The 20,585-nt window shown below is 43.8% G+C and overlaps 2 protein-coding genes and 1 pseudogene across 2 annotated transcripts; 1 reads left to right on the forward strand and 2 right to left on the reverse strand.

Moving 5' to 3' along the window:
• Positions 1 to 3,108: 3,108 nt before the first annotated feature.
• On the forward strand, positions 3,109 to 10,061 carry LOC119287787. The gene is made up of 6 exons (XM_037567403.1): positions 3,109 to 3,250; positions 3,368 to 3,458; positions 4,616 to 5,100; positions 5,188 to 5,433; positions 6,297 to 6,527; positions 8,088 to 10,061. The coding sequence occupies exons 3-6, from the start codon at positions 4,678 to 4,680 to the stop codon at positions 9,822 to 9,824; spliced, it is 2,637 nt and encodes an 878-aa protein (XP_037423300.1). The 5' UTR covers positions 3,109 to 3,250; positions 3,368 to 3,458; positions 4,616 to 4,677; the 3' UTR covers positions 9,825 to 10,061.
• Positions 10,062 to 10,716: 655 nt separating this feature from the next.
• LOC119287796 (50S ribosomal protein L20-like) lies at positions 10,717 to 13,153 on the reverse strand. The gene is made up of 3 exons (XM_037567410.1): positions 12,997 to 13,153; positions 11,610 to 11,828; positions 10,717 to 11,263 (listed from the first exon to the last, which is right to left on the reverse strand). Exons 2-3 carry the CDS (start codon positions 11,793 to 11,795, stop codon positions 11,081 to 11,083), a joined length of 369 nt encoding a protein of 122 aa, XP_037423307.1. The 5' UTR covers positions 11,796 to 11,828; positions 12,997 to 13,153; the 3' UTR covers positions 10,717 to 11,080.
• Positions 13,154 to 14,375: 1,222 nt separating this feature from the next.
• On the reverse strand, positions 14,376 to 19,710 carry LOC119287804 (annotated as a pseudogene).
• Between the last annotated feature and the right edge of the window lie 875 nt (positions 19,711 to 20,585).

Consider the following 20,585-nt stretch of genomic DNA (forward strand, 5'->3'; position numbering starts at 1 on the left):
TCAAGACATTTTGGTGCATTTTTATGTTTTGTTATATAATTTGCAGCTTTGTAGTAGTCAACCAACTTTTTTCTGCATTTGGCAATGTGAAATTAATGATGAGTATGACTCTCTGCTGGTGTCGAGTCCGTGGACACCATGGCGTTGTAGTTTGAGGCATAGGTTGCCTCCGTGGGCACAAGATCGGAAGGTGTGACGACCGACGAGAACCAATTGCACGAGCTCATGTAAGAGAGTATCACCCACCCATGCAAGAGCCCCCTCCGTGTTCCATGGCCTATTTCACAATGATGTGGCCCAAACCAGAATGTATTTTCTTTTATTACTACCTTCTAAATGTGAACAAGCATTCATATGAAACCCAATAGTATTTGATAGTTGTAACCTGAGAGAGATATTGTTGCACGTACAACCACACATTATAATTCATTATATTTAAAATCTTAGATTTCTATAAGAGATTTCATAAATACTTTGCTTTCCGTAATAAAGATTTTAATTTTTCCTTCATATGGTTTTAATATGATCCCAGTATGGCAGCTAATATACTCCCATGTTATGTTGTTGAGTACTCCCTCTGTAAACAAATATAACAACGTTTAGATCAGTACATTAGTGGAGTACCTTTTTTGGGGGTTGCGCATGTAAGGGGTTGAGTTCTTTTTATGATCAGGTCGCTATCCAAGTGGCTATGCTTTTATAACATATACATGGGTTTGTGCTTACAGATTATGACCATGAAAGAACATTAGCATATAGGTGCTTTTATAGCGTATACCTTGCTTAGTCGACTATGGTGCTTGCCCAAATGCTTGCTCGGCTGTCTCTACTTGCCGCCCATGCCAATGGACTAAGTAGTTTTAGTTACAACTCGTTTATTCTCCATTAGCACAAGCATAACTCATATATAAACACTTCAGGTAATCGAGTGTGTGGATCTAAGTGTGATTTTATTGATAGTCACTCGGATTTTTTCCATCTGCTTATTGTTTGTATATGCGCAAGATAACAGTTCCTCCTTGCTGGTAAAGGAAATTTATGTAGGAAGAATTTAGGTAGACAACATTCTTATTGTTTATATATGCATCAAGCAATAGTTGGTGCTTGTTGATTACATTAATGGTAACTACAAAAACCTTTCTATCCTTAGCATTATCGGGGTGACCTCTCATATTTGGAGTCATACTTCATTATTATGAATAACGAATATTGTCAACAATCTGAAGAAGAGTTGCTTTCTGCTCGGAGAGTGATGTGTGTTACTAGTCTCTTATTTAGTGTTGCTCTAGGATCGGTAGTACCATATGAAAGGTCAAACATTTCATTCCTCTTTTGTTCTGATGCAGATGCTTGCTTATGTGGTTGCAGATCAACTTGCGATATGTCAAGCAGATCACCGTGTCACAGAATGAGTAATTAGAGAAGAGTGTTTTCACCAAAGGCGAGGTGAGATATTTTTGTTCATCTTGGTTGTATTTAAATTGAGATTTAGCTACAGATAATCATTAATCAACTAATGTAATGTAATTTATTTTTAATGTTGAGTCATTCTTTGTACCTTTACAGTGAACGAAAATAGCTATGATAATCATTAATCAAACATTTCATTCCTCCTTTTGTTCTAATGTTGAGTCATGCTTGTGCTTTACATGAATCATTCTTCATGCATCTTTAAAGTGAAAGAGAATAGCTATGATAATTCATATTATTGTTGCTCCATGTTGTGGCTAAGCTGAATGTATGTCATTCTTTGTACCTTTTCTATTTATATGCTTCTACAGAGTCCTGGGTTCACGTGCATGCTTCACTAAATCATTTCCTTATGAGCTAGAATAAGAATTTTCCAATCGGTAGTTTTATGCTGAGATTGTTTATGTTGTGATGTACTTTGTGTGAATGATTATTCTCTGTTCTTTGCCTCGGATAACTACAAATGAAGAGGTATGAAGGATTGGCCGAGAAACTGAATGAGATTGTTCATGTTGTGAAGTACTTTGTGCGAATGATTATTCTCTATTCTTTGCCTCAGATAACTACAAATGAGGAGGTATGAAGGAATGACTGAGAAACTGAATTCAACTATACTTGATTTAAGGTATACTTTGGCCGCTTCCTTCTATCCTTTGTGTTCCTCCTCACGTGTGTTATTAGTCTTTTCTCAAGCCTTTGTTCCATTTAGAACTTCAAATGTTGAGAAGTATATTTTGCTGAGTAAATGAACTGACAATAGGTATACATTTGCTGTACTTTTGAGGTATTCACTGTTCACTTCTTTTTTGAGATGCTATATTTCTACAATGTAGTATCTGTTTTTGTATAAACACATCACACACTTCTATGTGCCTTAATGATCTCGTGCTATTTTTCGTAGTAGAGATGCAGCATACCCCGATTTATTTGGCATCTCTGCACCTTTACTCCTGTTGCTTTCTAGGGGATGCTTACTGAAGGCCTCGCACAAGCCAAACCAGGCTATCGTTTAGAGAGAAAAACTATACATGCTAAGAAGACAAGCTCAAGTAGAATAATACCACATGTAAATGACAATGTTTTTTTTTTCATAGGTACCCAGCGTTGACTTGGCTGTGGTTAAAAGGATCTATGTACTGGTTGACGTTGGGGATCATCTGCATGTACACCAACGACTCCTGCTTGAGCCTTTTGTAGAATTGGCATGTGTTAAGTAGTTGTACTATGATTTTAACCTGCTAAATGTGGAACATACAGAAGCATTACTATCATTTAGTTGTGTGTGTGTGCCTTGTATTGAATCATTACTATTATACGTGTTCTGCTTATCCCACCTCTTTGAGAAATATTGTTTTCACATATCCCATAGTTAGATTCGTGTCTAAAACTGAGCTCTCTCAGAGCTTAGGCAATTTGGGCAGTCCGATCGGAATCTCCTCGTGATACATGGCGTTAGATCTCAGGCCAGATCAATGTGAGCCGTTTGATATTTACCCGGTCGACCTTAGCCCTCGGATAAAATTTCAATTGCAACAAATTGTAATATCCATACCCCCACCAGGGCATTTGGGTCATTTCACCGAGTGGGATATAAAATGGTGGCGGCTCCCGTGAAGAGAACCTAGCCGCCTCCTCCTCCCTCACTCGTGTGCCCTCTTTTCTCAATCCCCCCTCCCTCGAACCCTAGATCTCTACTGCCGCCGCCGCCAATCAGTCTAGATTTGTATCTGCGATGCCCACCTCGCCTCAGGTGAGCGGGATCCGTCGTGCGAAGGCAGAGGTGAGCGCCCTCTCCTCTCCACTTCCCCCATTTCCTCTCTCTCTCTCTCTCTCTCTCTCTCTCTCTCTCTCTCTCTCTCCCAGCATGTGTGTGTTCTGATCCTTATTTTTTCTGCAGCTCGACATATAGGTCAGTGTGTGTATGCTGCAGCTCCAAAGGGACGAATGTCGAGGTAGCCACTGCTCCAGTCGAGGCTAGCACGCCGTAGGTATGAATCGGGTCCCTAGCCCCTTATGAGCCCTACTTTTCATGGAACAAGGCGCAGCTTCTGCTTTTTCTTTTGGTAAAAAGGAATCACTAGTGTTACGTCGGTAGCCTCTCTGCAAGTTTGTTCTGCCCTTTTTGACATTTTTTATTCTATCTTGCTATGCGTTGTACTTTCTCCGTACGGAAATAGCATTTAGGTCACTAAAGTAGTGATTCAAATGCTCTTTTATTTCCTTACGAGAGAGTATCATATTATAATTGTGTGCTCAAACCAACTGAGCTTAATTCACATATTTAAATATTTAAGAATGCGGGGATGATGCCCAACATATGAAGCTATGTAGGAGATGATTTTGAGGTAAACAAGCCTTCAGCTTGCTTTCTGTTAACCTTTTTATGCATGGGTTTGGATGTAAGTACCCGCTTTCTGTTATAGAAAATTGAAGAGTCGGCAACAAATGTCAGACTGAATGCACACACCTTATATTTTTAGGTGTTTGGTCAGAGGCGTCATCAATGTACTTGCCTCATCGAAAAGGCATATATGTTGATTTGTTTTTCTTTTCTTTCATATTCAGTTATTTTGGAATAGCCATGGTAGCTTTTTTTACTACATCTATTTGTTCTTTCAGGTACTCCCTCCATAAACTAATATAAGAGCGTTTAGATCACTGAAATAGTGATCTAAACATTCTTATACTAGATGATGCCCCGCACGTTGTTGCGGGAATATTTTGCAACATATTTTAATATGATTCGTTGTATGAATAATGAATAACTGAAGTAATAATATAAAAAGCTAAAACTGAAAATACATATAATTTATTATGTTTGATTACTATATAATTGTATTTTTTTATTAACTATAAATAGCATAGTAGAATGAAAATTCTCTTGGATGTTTGCATGTTGAGATGAGTCTTTTTTTCATGCATGTTTAATGATGAAGTGACATGCTTGCATGTTGGGAGACATATGATAGTGAAGGTGGGCATTTTCTCATGCATGCTATGGGATGATGTGGCATGCTTGCATGTTGAGAAAAATAGTTAGTGGGGGCTAGCTATTTAGATATAGAAGATAGAAGATTAGTTTATAGAGGGAGTAGGCCATTAATCCAAATTTGAAGAGTAAAGGACTCACGTTTCTCTCGCGCAGGACCGACCGAAGGCCTTCTGATCCAGCAAAACCCCCCAAACCCCATATAACGAGGCCGCGCCATGGAGTTCCACTTCCGCGCCGGCGAGGAGCGCTGTCCGTCGACGGGGGCCGCGGCTACGTCGGCCAACTCCGAGACAGCAGGTGATCTCTCCTCGCTGATGATGGCTCCCGCTGATCTTATTCCCTTTGGTGAAGCCACGCGCGTGAATGACGGTCTCGTAGGCGGCGACGGTGCGGGGTACCATGGGGAGAGCTCACCGCCGCCGGCATCGGATCCGGACGACCTGCGGCGCCGGGCGGCAAAGGAGAGGATAAGGGAGCGGATCCTGCACGAGGAGGCGGAGGCGATGGCGCTCGAGTTCGAGGTCCGGCGTGAGCTCATGGAAGAGCGCACCAGTTTGCTCGCGCAGTTGGCCGGCGGGTCGGAAACTAGGGCAGCACCGGCGGTGCCATCGCTGAAGACGGCGCCGATCGATCACCAGGTCTGCTGCTCTGCATGCTGTCCTCTTGAGGATTTCACCACGCGGATCTTTTTTATCACTTACTATTGGAATATGCGTGTTGTTCAGTGTGTGCAGGTTGGATCCAAAGTAGACGTGTCTGCGGCCATGGCAGCCAAGCGGAAAACCCCTCATGCCGCTGCTGCATCCGTTGTTTCGGCGGCCACAGGCAGCAAGAAGCAGAAGCCTGCTCTGACTTGCACGGTGTGCAACATCACGGCAACCAGTGAGGTTGCCCTGCAAGAGCACCTCGGAGGGAAGAGCCACGTGAGGAAGGCCGGTAAACCTGCGCAGCCTCACCCAGAGGAGGATGTGGTAATAAAATACATCATATATATACACATTTCAGTTTTATCTAGTCGCGTATCCGGACTGGAATTAAGAATAATGTAAAATATATGTTTCATTGCGATATCCATATATCTGATTGGTCGAACTAACATGCTCTTTAGGTGAAAAAAATAGATAGAATAACAGTCAAGTGTGCTATACATATGATGTTAAAAGCATCATAGTATCTCCAAATCAAACCCACTTGAATTGGGTTTCCATTTGCACTAGCCTTACATTTTCGTAACTATATATGAATTCATGTTTGTTTTCCTATGAATGAAAGATATGCATGCTTGTGCGTGTCCTAGAAAAAAGAATACATGAACACGTATTTTGTCTGGGCTTGAGTCCATAGTCCAGACCACTGCAATTCTTTTTTGTTGACACCTTGATACCCTAGTAGTAATGTTGTTGAATTCACTAGTATTTTTGGATTACCTACATTTTACAGCCCAGCTAGCTAGAGTGGCTTGGTTAGGTGTAACTTGAAATACCAGTAAATCACACATTTTGAGGAATATAAATAGGTCTCTTGACGATTTCACCATGAATACATACAACAATTATATATCTACAGAGAGACATAAGATTATTTCTTATATGTGTCAAAGAATTGACCGGTTTTGTGTTATTTCTTATATGTGTCAAAGAATTGACCGGTTTTGTGTTTGATGCAGTTAGGTTTAACTTGTAACACCATTAAATCACACATTGTGAGGAACATAAACAGCTCTCAACTGCTTCTGATTTCACTATGAATACATACGACAATTCTATATCTACAGAGAGACATAAGATATTTCTTATATGTGTCACAGAATTGACCGTTTTTGTGTTTGATGCAGTTCAGCTTGAAGGTAAATGGGTCGCCAGCCTTACCGGCCAAGGGGAAAAACCCTGGTGTAGTTGTCACTTCGATGGCTCTCGCTGAAAAAAGTTGCAACAACTTGGGTTTGAACTGCATGGTCTGCGGCATCACAGCAAGCAGTCAAAAGAACATGCAAGATCACCTCAAAGGGAAAATTCATATGAGGAAGACTGCCATGCTCGCGCAGCCATATCCTAAGGAGAATGGGGTAAGGAATATGGTTTGGACTTTGCCAACACTACCCAAATTCAACAAAACAACATATGTGTTTTACAGTAGCATGGTTAACTATAATATTCATAATTTCATAGGAGGCTGCTTGAATCGGTTTGCTTTCCAACTCATTTATTGATCACAATACTGCCTCCTTACAAATATGTAACACCCCCTCAAATTTTGAGTCTAACTTCGACTATAAATTTGACTAATAAAATCTGAGTTGTATGCCACAAAAAAATATATCACTGATTATGTATCTGAAAGAAGTTACAAATGCTATAGTTTTTGTGGCATATAGCTGACATTTTATTAGTCAAACTTATTGTTTAAGTTGGGCTCAAAGTTGGAGAGGGTCTTATATGCTTGAAAGTAGGTATTATTCTGATGCTATTAGTGTATAGTGCTCTTTCTTTTTTATACAAAAGGGCCCAAACTGCAAATCCAGTAATAATACAAGGCCAAAGTGTACCACGATTTCTGGAACATATATAAAGAGGTTTCAAAGGCTATTTAAGCATGATTGCGGAGAAACCAATTTTAAATGTTCTTACAAATGTCTTTGGTGCTAATTTCTAGTCTAGTAAAGTGTTTGCATTCTTCCATTATCTTTGAACATTAAGAGGCGTGAGAAGCACGGGAGCTTGCGAGAAGGGATTTTCTAAACTTAGGGACATATGAACCCTATAGCCTTATACGGCTAAAAAATATTGTAGAAGTTTGATAAAATACCAAATGAATCATGCTCATAGAGGATGGGTACAAGTATATGCATCGAAAATTAAAAACTTAAATATGACCTGTAACTTACATCGTTCCTTGTTTATCTAGGGCCTAGATTCATTTGAAAATTAGGGATAGATTCTAGGCCTCATACAGTCATTTAAGTTTTAAGTTTGCACACGCATACTTGTATCCATCCCTAATTGCGTGATTTATGTCATATTTTTCTGAAACTTATGCGCATATTTTTAGGGTGTATAAGGTTCAGATGTACTCCCTTCATTCCATAATTCTTGTCTTGGTTTAAGTTCAAAAACATAGATTCATTGTCAATGCCACTTCAAAAACTTGGTATTTCAGGAAATTCCACTATCAATGTTGCAGCAAGGGATGTGCCACCAGTGTCTTTCCAAGTTTGGTGCTAGTGTCATCTCAGTCCCTTTCCTGTCAATCTCTCCTTCCCTGGCCATATGATGTTCTGGTTTTGCACCGTCCCTTCAAACGGTTCAAATCGATCAACCTTGTTTGGTTTCATTCGACATTATATTTTGACATCTTGTCATTTCTCAAGACGTGGTCAGGAAAAACCAGGCAAGGTTGATCGATTTGAACGGCTTGAAAAGACAGCAAAAATGAAACATCACATGGTCAGAGAAGGAGAGAGTGATAGAAAAGGGACTGAGATGGCACTAGCACAAAGCTATGAAAACATTAGTGGCATATGTCTGAATACAGCATTTTTGTTTTGAAGTGGGATTTTTGTTCTTCCTCGGGTCTGAATACACCTAAATGAGTGTCTGCTTACTGGAGTTTGTGTTTTTTCATGCAGGTCTGCTCAAAACCAAATGCATCAGCAGCCATGCTACCGGCCAAGCGGAAGAACTCCGACGTTGTCCCAGCCGCATCCACCCTTTCAGCAGGGCCAAGCAGAAAGAATCAGAAGCAGGATCACCTCAAAGGGAAGGCTCACATGAAGATGGCGGCCTCGCTTGCGCCTGGGGAAGCGTGGGAAGAGGCAGAGGTGGAAGGCGGCTACACGCCGTGGAAGTTCGAGATGGTGACCGGCTCCGGGACATTGTGCGAGGTGGTGCAGCTGAACGGCTCCATCCTCTGCGAGGTGTGTGACCAGCAGGCCCCCGACCGCGTCACCATGATGTGCCACCTCCAGGGGAGCAAGCACATCTCCAAGCAGGCCAAGCAGAAGCAATGCGAAGCCGTCACTGCTGATGGCGATGGGCCAGGATCAGAAATGGTGCCCATGGAGGCCAATGGCGTGGGCCGGGTGGACGGTGGCTCCCTGCTGTGCGAGCTCTGCAACGTGAAGGTGGCGTCAGAGTGCGACATGGAGTCTCACCTGTCCGGAAGGAAGCACACCAACAAGGCGAAGGTGGCTGCAGTTGGTGTAGGTGCATGTGGCAACGGGTCAGGGTCAGAAACTGTGCCCATGGAGGCCAACGGCGTGCGCCGGCTGGACGGCGGCATCCTGCTGTGCGAGCTCCGCGACGTCAAGGCCCCATCGGAGTGCGTCATGCGGACTCACCTGTCCGGCCAGAAGCACACCAACAAACTGAAGGCCGCCACTGACGCCGGTGCAGGACAGGAGGTGAAGAAGGCTGCCGCCGCCGCCGCCACGATCGGCAGCCCATCCAAGGAAGCCGCCTCCATCGTCGTCAATGGCAGTGATGACTCGGTGAAGAAACCAGCAGCGGGAGAGATGGAGGTAGCTGTGTCATCGGCAGGACAGGGGGTGAAGAAGGCTGCCGCTGCCGCCCCCACGATTGGCAGCCCTTCCAAGGAAACCGCCTCCATCATCGTTAATGGCAGCGATGACTCATTGAAGAAACCAGCAGCGGGAGAGATAGACGTGGCTGTGTCATCGGCAGGACAGGGGGTGAAGAAGGCCGCCGCAGCAGGCGGCACGATCGGCAGCTCATCCAAGGAAGCCACCTCCATCGTTGTCAACGGCAGCGATGACTCTGTGAAGAAACCAGCAGCGGGAGAGATGGAGGTGGCTGTGTCATCAGCAGGACAGGGGGTGAAGAAGGCCGCCGCCGCCGCCATGATTGGCAGCTCATCCAAGGAAGCCGCCTCCATCGTTGTTAACGGCAGCGATGACTCCGTGAAGAAACCAGCAGCGGGAGAGATGGAGGTGGTAGTGTCATCGGCAGCGCCTCAATTGGATGTCGCCGCCCAGGTCTGCGCCCGTGTCTCCTCCGTGGCGCCCATGGAAGTAGACGAAGGTGCTGCCAAAGCTGAACAAGAGAAAGCTGATGCGGATGAAGAGGGAGCCGTGGAGATCGACGGAGGCTCCGCCGTGACCGGCGAGAAGTATTACATCAAGGCGGAGGGCAAGCTGTTCGTCACGCTGCGCCAGGCGGACGACAGCCTCTCGTGCGGCCTGTGTGCCGTGCACGGCTGTGACAAGCGCGGCATGATCAATCACATCTACACAAGGGACCACTGGCGCAGAGCCCGTATCGCCGAGGAGAAGAAGCGGGCGGTGAACAACGACGGCACTGGCGCCGGCATCCCGGTGACCGACGGAGTGGCTCAGGTCGACAACTGACGGCAGCCGTGTGTGAATTTGGGACGGCGATGTGTGCTGAAGTTTGTTGTGATGTACTAGCTTTATGTGTGTATGGACCTGTTGAGACTGTATGTGTGTATGGACCTGTTGAGACTCCAGTACAATTGTTGAACCCTCGTGTGGGTTAAGTCTCAAGTGTGAGTGAACTTGGAACTATCTGAGCATTTTCTGCCAGTACAACTTGTTTTAGACTTCAGTACAATTTCTTTCCAACTATTTTCTGCCTGCATCTTCTGGTAGTACTCCCTCCGTAAAGAAATATAAGAGTGTTTAGATCACTACATTAGTGATCTAAACACTCTTATATTTCTTTACAGAGGGAGTACTATTTACTACTCCCTCCGTCCCATAATATAAGAACATTTTTGACACTAGTGCCCTCCGTCCCATAATATAAGAACATTTTTGACACTACACTAGTGTCAAAAACGTTCTTATATTATGGGACGGAGGGAGTAACTTGTTTTCAAATCAGCCATACCAGCAAACGATGCCTGGAGAAGATCGCTCCCAGCCACACCATTATCATGATAACAGCAGTTTGATCAATAATCTGGCTGCTGATACAGCGCCCATCAGGAGAAGGGAGAACTTCAAAAAAGCAGGGTTACAAAGGCAGGCATGCAAAAGGATGTACTCCCTCCATTCTCCCTCCATTCCTAAATATAAGTCTTTGTAGAGAATTCGCTATGGACAACATGCAGATGTATGTGGATGCATTTTAGAGTGTAGATTCACTCATTTTGCTCCGTATGTAGTCCACAGTGGAATCTCTACAAAGACTTATATTTAGGAACGGGGGAGAGTAAATGAATAAACAGAACTGCAGAGCCATGCATGAAATACTGCCAGCGAAAAGGGCCAGGGAATGTGCAACACAAATCAACACGCAGTGGGTATTAAGGATGGCCTGTTCTCGATAACAAGATGGTGCAGCCTATTCAGCATGTCTTCATAAGGACTACTACATGACTTCAGATGAAAGCTAGAAAAACTTTCTGCCCAAAATAACCACATCTTTTTTTTACATGTTTTATTAAAACCTTTCTGCTCTACTGGATTTATTGACGGTAAACAGAGCACATTATCTGAAGAAAGAAGTGCAAAAGTACAGTACATGTACCCTCTGTTCAGCAGGCCAACAGACCGAATGACATGGACTAAAACGTGATGTGATACATACCCCCATCACATGAGTTCATCACAGTAGACTGAATTGTCGAGGAATGAATTGTTTATAGAATGCTTGCTAGTCCTTCCTTCTTGGCAGCCGGCCTGTTCCCAGGGAATGCAGTGCGGGATACATCAACGAGGGCCTTGAAGCTGTATGGCTCATGCATCGACAGCTCCGAAAGTACCTTCCTGTTGAGTTGGACATTCTCCTTCATCAGTCCATGCATGAAGTTGCCATAGTTCACCTGGGCAGTAAGTTCAGACAATACATCAAACACATGTGCGTGTGCGTTCAGTAGCAAAACTAGAAACCCGATAACTTATACTTTGTTACAGGGACGAAGCTAGAAAAAAATTGATGGGGTCAAGTTTATGACAGTGGGGTCATCTTCTATAAATGAGTAATGATTAGTACTAAATTAGTGAAGGATTTACTAATTTCATTGGGGTCAATTGACCCCATTGCTTACAAGGTAGCTCCGTCCCTGCTTTGTTATCGTATTCTGCCTGGTTTCTTCGGAAAAAAATAACATGAGAATGCAACAAACTCATTTCCCTGTCAAACCTCGTATGTTAATAGATACTACATACCCCATGGAGTCGTGTACCAGCATTGATGCGCTCGATCCAGAGAGACCGCATGTCCCTTTTCTTGTTGCGCCGATCCCTGTAAGAATATTGCAATGCTTTTTCTACACGCTCCCTGGCGATTCTTATGCAGTTTTTAGCCCTTCCTCGGAATCCCTTGGCTAACTTAAAAATCTTCCCCTTGTTCATCTTTGAGGTCTTGGCTCACACAGTATTTCCTCCCTATATTCACAACATAAAAGTAAGAAGTTGGAGCAAATTATGAATTACTGTAATGAGATAGAAGTTCAGAATAAAACATAGAGAAGTTGGAGCCAATACTTCAGACATTTATTCCCCGAGAAGGGAATGCATATGAATAAAACATACTTAAGAACAGTTATTTTCAACCTAGACTTCTTCAGGAACCAGTTTAAGCTTCTCTACCCACAAGAGCTGTGGCATAGAGAAGTCTATAGACTGTAAGTATCAGTTATTCTGCCCCTTAGTTTATTTTATGTTCTGATGAAGAGGCCATGGACTGTAATTATGTGAATCTTAACTTATATTGTGTAATTTCTTGCTGTGTTTATCATAGATATTATTAACATCATAAAACAAATATTACAACAAAAATAAGATGTAATTGGTACTTGACAACAAGTTAGATAAAAAGAGGTTGTGAAGGCATTACAAGGTTTCCCCCCAAGAAAAGCAGTCACGATAAAAACTAATCATCAAGGTACGACACTAGCAGCAATAGCATCATGAACTGTGCTGACAGTCCGTTTTGAATGACTCCACCTATTTTGAATCGCTTACACTCATAATTTCTCTTTGTGCGCTCACTGAACTTGTTTATCAAATTAACATACCCAAGTAAGTTCAAACATCAGGTGGGACAGTTATTTACATGTACTTCTTCGATACGCACATCAAGAGAAACTATACAGGTCATAGGATCCATCATTACTTTCCCCCATTTCCCATTCTCATCTATGATATGTGACAAAATGAATGTTAAAACTGGATATGTGCTCATTTGTTTAGTGACTACCAGAGATGAAAAAAATTGCGCTCAAAAAGGACCGGGTACTGCATACTACTGAATTAGCCGTCCGATTAAAAAATAACGTGAAAATTATAGCAAATGCAAGCAGCAGTAGATGTTGCAAATGTGTGATCTGCTTGCTAATTCAACCGCCACCAACAAAGAATCATTTCCAACCAATCCCGCACTATCAGGTGGCAGGCAAGGGGCGTCAAGGGATTCCGACGGTCGCGAGCTACGGCAAACAAGCACGCGGATTCAGTAGCAGGAGCCGGGCCGGCCGTGCCGCGCGCGGTGGAATCATACACACCTCGCACGCGCGAGCGGGATATGTACATGTGTGTGCAAGCGCGTACGTACCGAGAAGCAGGGAAGAAGAGCCGGTGCAGAGTCGGGAGCAGCTCGGAGTAGAGGGAGGCGACGGAGACCGGCGTCGGCGGCGGGCGGCGGGCGGCGGAGTGAGAGCTCGGGCGCGTGAGAGGAGAAACCTAGCGCTGCGTTTTCTGTGGATCGAGCGAGCACGGGTGTGGGCCGAATCATATTCTTGGGTGCCAATCCGGCCCACAAGACGTCAATAGCACCCGTGCCGCTAACCAGGGCCGGCCCCTTTAGCTGCCGCGCTTGTACATCACTAGCCTCACACGTTCAACGCTATAATAGGCCAGTCCATAAAGTTCGCCTCCGACGTTTGTAAAAAAGGAAAGCAGACAACGCTGTGTGCATGCAGAAAATCAAATAATATATTGAAATGATTATTTATTTTTATATAATAATCGACAAAAGTATAAGCAATGATTTTTTTATGGAATCAACACTGTGTTTCATACTTTTACATAGTGTTCATGTAATTTAAGATAAGTTTTCTCATACCTTAAAAGTATTCCTGAAATTTGTAAAAATTGTTCACATATTTTTTTAAATAAATCATGAAATTTAAAAGGTTCTCGTACATTTTAAAAACCATGTACTCCCTCCAATCCGAATTAATTAACGCAAGCTCAATACAATGTTAGTAATGAAGAAATTGTTCCCATTTTTTATAAAAAAGTTCATGTGATCTTAATAAATGGTGGCTGTCGTGGCCGCGGGTGCCGCCCAAGGGGCTGCTCGAGGAGGCCAGGAGGAAGCTGCAACAGAGGAGGGACTGCGCGAGCCAGATACTCAAGGCCGCCATGGCGATCAACATCGATGTGCATGCTGAGATGGAGATCCCGGAAGTGTACTTTGAGTCGTTGCCACTTCCAAGTTTTCATCCGTTTCCAAATGTGTTATGGGCAGTTTCCAGACTTTTCTCATTTCCTCTCTATAAGTGCTCTTTGTTTTGTGTAGGCCACAGTAGCATGGTGTGAACCCCGCAAAAAAAAAAGAAGTAGGATGGTGTGCATTTTCCAAAGCATCCCCACATATACTGCAGACTCCAGTTCAAATCTTTTTCTCTGCTTATTCTCTTTTGTTGGCCTCCCAGCGTGATTATACAAAAGATCAAACAGTGATTAGGGAATCAAAACATAAACACTGAAAAGTTGCATCGAAACACCTAAACCATGATAGCTCAATGAAGGGAACCAGACAGATTATCTCAATTTGGAAGCAAGTCGGGCCACTCAGTGAAGGGATCAATAAAAGAAGCCTTTTTTGTTTCAGGGTATCAAAGAATAGCGGCGGGTGACCCTGTAGGTTGATGGCAAAGTCCATCAAACCATTCATCGAGAGCTGATGGGAAGATCTTTTGCACAAAATTTACCAGTGAAATAGTATAACTTTGAGAATTGAGACTAATATTTTTGAAAGGAGAAATAACTATCAACACCTCGAGGAGAAACTTATATACAGGCGATTCTCATTCCAGCTAAATTCTCAACTTCTGATGAAGCCATGATTCTACACAGTTTCCGACAAACAACAAATTCCCACACAATACACTGAAAAAGGGGAATAAGAAATGTAAATACAGGCGATTCTCTCCCAGATCACGAATCAGGACAGGTACTCAAAAGGTTGGGGCGGCTGGGGCTCGTCGTCAACAGCCATGGCAGAGGCACCCGACACCGGCTGCCCTGTCGCAGGGGCGTCGGTGAGCACAACAAGCTCCTCGGCCTCGCTGGGCTGCGTGTCTCGTAGGAGGATGAACCCGCCGCAGGGGGCGGGCCTCACGGGACGTATCGGCTGCCCTCGATGAACTTGATGAACTTCTCCTGCAGGGGGACGACGCGGGCTGGGTTCGACAGGATCTGGAAGGCCGGTTCTGGCTCTGCGGCCTTCTTCTCTGCAGTGCTGTCCACCTGGGAACAAAGATTGAGAGAGACCGGTCAATCCAAATGAGGCCACAGACTGACTGGGGTTGGTTCATTACTGAGCAGCTAAGGGCTAGCTATGCTCAACTGTGCTGTGATGTCTAGTTGACTAGCATATGGTTTAATTAATTATGGCCTGAACCTACCAAAGTTTGCAAAATTCTGCCGTGATGGGAAAAAGTTGAAGCCAAGCAGATACAGTGAGGTTTTATTCTTACCTGCATTGCATCAGCTGCCTTGCCAGAAGTAGAACCAGAAGCATCTTCCGTTGTTTTCTCCTGGTTAGCTTTGCTTTCTGCTTCTGCTGCTGTCTTCTCCTGGTTAGCAGCAGCTTTGCTTTCTGCATCCTTCTTCGCCCTAGATTTTGCCTTGGCATAGGTTGACAAAATGGCCGTGGGCAGCTCAACAGCTGAAGTTGTAGTCTGCTCGGTTGTCGGCTTCGGATACTCAAAGAGGGACGGCTTAGCATGCGACATAAATTCAAACTTCGGCACTTCCAGATTCGAGTTGAGACCGATGATGGCCGTTGGCGAGAAGGCCAGGCTGATGAAGTATAGGAGAGGATACCAGTGCCAGAACTGGGTGAAAACAGCGAGGCCAATCACAGCAGTGAGCTTGTCATGCTTGTTCCTCAAGCGAAGTTTGATTGTGACGTTCCTGCCACCGGCATCTAGAATGCCGGAAGCAAGGATGGCGCCCATTTTGCTCATGATGTCCTCGTGCTTGTCAAGAATGATCTTCTCCAACTGACGCCTAAATGTTCCAACATGAGAATCAAAGGACTCATTGGTCTGGATCATGACCATTGCCATAGCAATTAGAGCCCCCTGGCGTACAAAGTCAACAACGTCCGATGTGAGAGGCTCCAACAAAGAAATGGCATCACTTAACCCTGTGCCTGCACAGGATATCCCAACAGCTAGAGCTGCACCATAACGAACGTGTGGGTTGTACGATTCAGAGAGCAGGGACACAATTCTTGGAGTCTGCATGATCAGAACAGAAGATGTAAGTTGTGGATCAAAGCTATTGACAAGGTGTGGATCAAAGCTATTGACGATTTTTTATTTTAGCATTTTTTTTCTATTAGATGGCAAAGAGATGCAGCAGCATAAATGCATAATGAACAGCAGGTCTATGTTGTTCCTTGGAATAAAATTGAATAGAGGGCAGACCTGCTCAGGTTCGTTGTATAGAACAAATCCAAGACCCATAACTGCAGTCCTACGAACATCATCACTGACGTCCGATACAGCAAAATGCAGCAGCTGATGGATGGCTTTGTTATTTGCAGTTCCTCTGTACGCTAGAGCCAATGCGTACATACCACCGTAACGTAGTATGGGATCTTGATCTCTAGTCATTTGTTCGATCAAGGTGTCAGCTTCCTCCTCCCTGCCATACATTGTCAATGCGATGCCAAGTGCCAAACCCCTGCGGAGAGAGAGAGAGAGAGAGAGAGAGAGAGAGAGAAAGATGTCAGAAACATGAGCTAGATGCATCTTCAGAAATATCGCAACAATTATTGAACAGCACTGACCTGATAATCTTTTCATGCTGTGTATCATGTGCATAAGCAAGCATCTCACCGGCCTTCTCACTGGCTGTCCCAACCATGAGCAAACCCATGCCAATACCAGCTGCTTCACCAGCTACTGCACTGTCTGTGTAAAGGACATTCTTTATGTCCTCAAACACTTCCTCATCTGCTGTCCCAAGAGATGCAAGCCCAAGTCCCAAACAGGCACCATGCTGGATGACCTGTATAATACGGTTTTGATTAAGAAAAGTCACAACATAATTAGCATTACGCGAGAAGGACAAGGAACAAAATGTCACCTCTGCACTTGTGTTGCGAAGGCTTTCACGGAGGAATTGTTTGATTCCTTCGCCATTGTTGGCATGAATCAAACCTAAAGCATAGAGGGCACCACCTTCTGAATATGGACTGCCACCACCAACTGCACCATTTTGAGGTAGGTACGGGGCCATCAAAGCCCGACCTTGCTGAAGGTGGCCTCTATGAATGACACCCAGTCCAGCTGTTGCACTAAATTTAGCCCAATTGGTTGCCTTGCTTAACCATTCCTAAAAGACAATACCAAAATGAGACATTACAGGGGCGAAAAAATAAACACTGCATGGCAACAAAACAACCGGATTTTTTATTTATTTTACCAGATTCTCTCTTAAGAAGGTATCTACAGTTGTTCCTGCATGCATGATCGCATTGGAACAAATAGTTGCACTATGGCAAACATTGCCACTCGTTTCCACAGCCTGCTTTATTGTCTTCAGAATTAGAAGATCAGACATACGAAAGAAATAAATCCATCAAGGTGATGTCAGATATAAAAGTTGCAAGAGACCAAGGTTCAACGTTTAGGACATAGTAAGTGTACCTGTTGTGGCTATACAAAAACTGCAGCGTAAGCTGAATAGACTTCTCCCCTGATAGTATCGCTTTAAGTTTTGCAAGCCTATCAGCATGCGCTGCCTCATTTGGATCCACTGGGTGAGCATTTCTGTTTGAAGTAGTTGTGCCATCTCCCATCTGAACATCACCCGCTGGTTCTGTGCTAGTTGCACCCGCGTTAACAGTCTGATCAACCGGTAAAGCTGGCTGACCAGGAGTCTGTGAGTCCAGGCGATTCCCCACATTCAGAAGGAAGGCCTGATTTTCATTTTCCACTAGATCAAAAGCAATTTGGTATGCAATGAGAGCATCATCCTGCATAATGAACACAATATCTCAAGTAAGCAACAGAGACCACAATGTAAGTAGTGTGGTGGGCAGAGTAAAGAACAAACATATACCTGGCTTCCAGAAAGTAGTGTGTCCAATATATCCGCAACAGTTTCAGGCTCGCCCAGAACCATAAGGCACTGGCAGATGCTCAGATAATCTGGATGCGGCAAAGTCTGGTATATTTTAACAAGACAGCGAAGAACCTGGCAATAACATGAATGATTAGATCAACACATAAAGAATGTTATTTTTTGATTACTCTAAACTAATACTACTTGCTTTTAACTTAATAAACCAACCATACTGCCAAATAAATTTTTAACATAAAAAAATTAGGATATATAAAATGCCCCTACCTCAGAACGATATTCACGGTGACTAACATATTGATGAGAAAGGTTGATGCAATATGAAAGAGACCCGTGAATATTAGCACACCGAGCAATTGCTCCCTCCAGCTTATCCAGTCTCCTGCATTCAACAGCCATACCCATGGCCTGTTGGTATTTCCCGTCAAGAATACACCTGCAGCAAACAGTAACATTAGCTGAATACTCCATCTGATAAATAAGAGGATATGTGCAAATGGTAGGATATATATATATATATATATATATATATATATATATATATATATATAATCATACCTCTCCAACATCCTCTCCACTATGGTCTCTAGTCTAGGATCCACATTCTCTTCTTCCTCCATAGCTTTAGAAGCTCTTGTCTTGAAACTCGCATATTCATCTAATGCTTTGGCTGAAACAAAAGAAACACCAATTCAACACTATGAGCAAAAGAAATTCATGTGAAATACTCCCTCCGTCCCATAATTAAGAGTTAAGACAACTAGAATGATTGAGAAATAAAGACAAGTCCTCCACCTAAAAGAGCCTGAGCATAATCTGAATCCTCAGAACATCAAACAGAGGTCCAGCACCAAGTGCATACGACAGTGCATCATTTAACTCGCCCAAGTAGTAAAACACCTACATGATAATGATACGCAGCAGTCATCATCAATATAAGCAATGCAAAATACGCCGCTTCTAGAAAAGGTATAAAATAACATGAGATCCTACCTTAGAGACAACTAGTGCAGCAAGCTGTCTCTGGTCAAATTCGTCGTCTTCATACATGCTCTCGCTGCAGGCAAAAGGATATGATGGAAACAAATTATTGATTTGCTTCCTTGGAAATTCAGACAAGAAATTTATAATCTGAACTTCGGTAACAAACAATAGATTGACTTCAAAACATGTCATCCGAAACTATTGCAACTTTGCAAGTAACAATTCAATTGTCAGTCTGTCAAAGATGTTTCTTAGCACAGGGCAAGCATTACAACTGATTATAAGCAACCGAGCGAATCAAACTCGTAAAACAACTTGCACCAAACTGAAAGTTGAAAGCTTTCTGAATTGTCTCCCCTCCTCAGTTGACACCTCACTCCTACAACTGTCAGTTATATCTATCAAAGTGCAAAGAGTTGAAATTTTTACGATTGCTACCAAATACAGTACCATCATTTTGTGAATTCGCTTCGAAGTCGAACTCTGTGTATCCCTCAGGGAGGGCACATCCGCGCACTCGGACCGGACGAGGCCAAGCAAACGAATCGCGGGACGGAAACATCATCTAGGGAAACTTGTCTCCTACCGAATCCTCGTCAGCCGGCCGGCATCTAGGGCGCCGGCCGAGAGGCGGCGGCGGCAACTAGGTATCGCGGGAAGGATAGATACGAGAGAGGGAGAGGGGCTCACATGGCGGGGATGCTGGTGGAGATCTCCGGGTAGAAGAGGTGGACGACGGAGTTGAGGCTGGCGAGCGCGTGCAGCTTGAGCTCCTCCGCCGGCTCGTGGAGCATGGCGAGGATCCCGCCCGCCGAGCTCACCGTCGCCGCCGCCATGGCCGCGTCGGCGAAGAGGTCGGGGTGCGCGACGGGTCTGTGGTTCGGTTGGGTGCGGGGCGCGTCGTGAGTTGGCTTGCGGACGAGCACGCGAGACGAGGTACGCCGGCGTTGCGGGCGAATATAAGGGCAGGACGGCGCGATGGGTCGGTCGACTAGGGAGTCGGGCGACCAGTCCGACGCCAAATCCTTCTGCGCTCCTTAACGAAACGGGCCGGCCCACTTAGCACTGGTGTAGGAGTGGCCTGGCCGGTTTCTTTTGTGTGTTTTCTGTCCGTTTTCTGCTGCCGTTTGTTCATTTTTTTAAACTTTTCTGTTTTCTATTTATTTTCCTTTTTATTTTTCTTCATTTTACTTTTCGTGAACTTTTCTTTTTAAAATTAGTGATTTTTTTAGATTCAGAAATTTTGACCAAATTCATCAACTTTTTCTAAATTATCTAATATTTTACCAAAATTTGCATTTTTTTCTGAAATTCGTGACTTTTTCAAATTTTGTTTTTTAAGTAAAAAAATTCAAATTCATGAACTTTTTTAAAATTCATGAACTCTTATCCAAATTCATTAAATGTTTTAAATTCTTGCATATTTTTCAAATTCATGAAGTTTTTCAATTTTGTTAAGTTTTTTCAAAACCCGTGAACATTTTTTTTATTCTATGCTTTTTGAGAGCACATGAACTTTCTCGAAAAAGAAAATGGTCAACAGTCTAAGTCAAAGGTCAACTTAGCGAAATGTGAACCAGTCAAACCATCAACCCGCTCAGCCATTCGCTCACCCGTGCCATGTGGTGAGCACCAGTTTGTTGGGCCGGCCCACAATCCCTCTCACGCGAGCATCGTTTGCTTAACTAGGGCAGCAGGTGCTGACGAGGAGGTATATAGTCCTACTACGTTTGTTGACTTCATTCGCGATTAGGTGAAAGAGTCAGTTTTCGTCCGCGCCTGGGTGAAGACGACGCTTTCGTCCAAGCATGGGCCAAAGATGGGCTCTTTGTT

This window comes from Triticum dicoccoides, chromosome 1A (assembly GCF_002162155.2).
Source record: "Triticum dicoccoides isolate Atlit2015 ecotype Zavitan chromosome 1A, WEW_v2.0, whole genome shotgun sequence".
In the NCBI taxonomy this organism is placed as follows: domain Eukaryota; kingdom Viridiplantae; phylum Streptophyta; class Magnoliopsida; order Poales; family Poaceae; genus Triticum; species Triticum dicoccoides.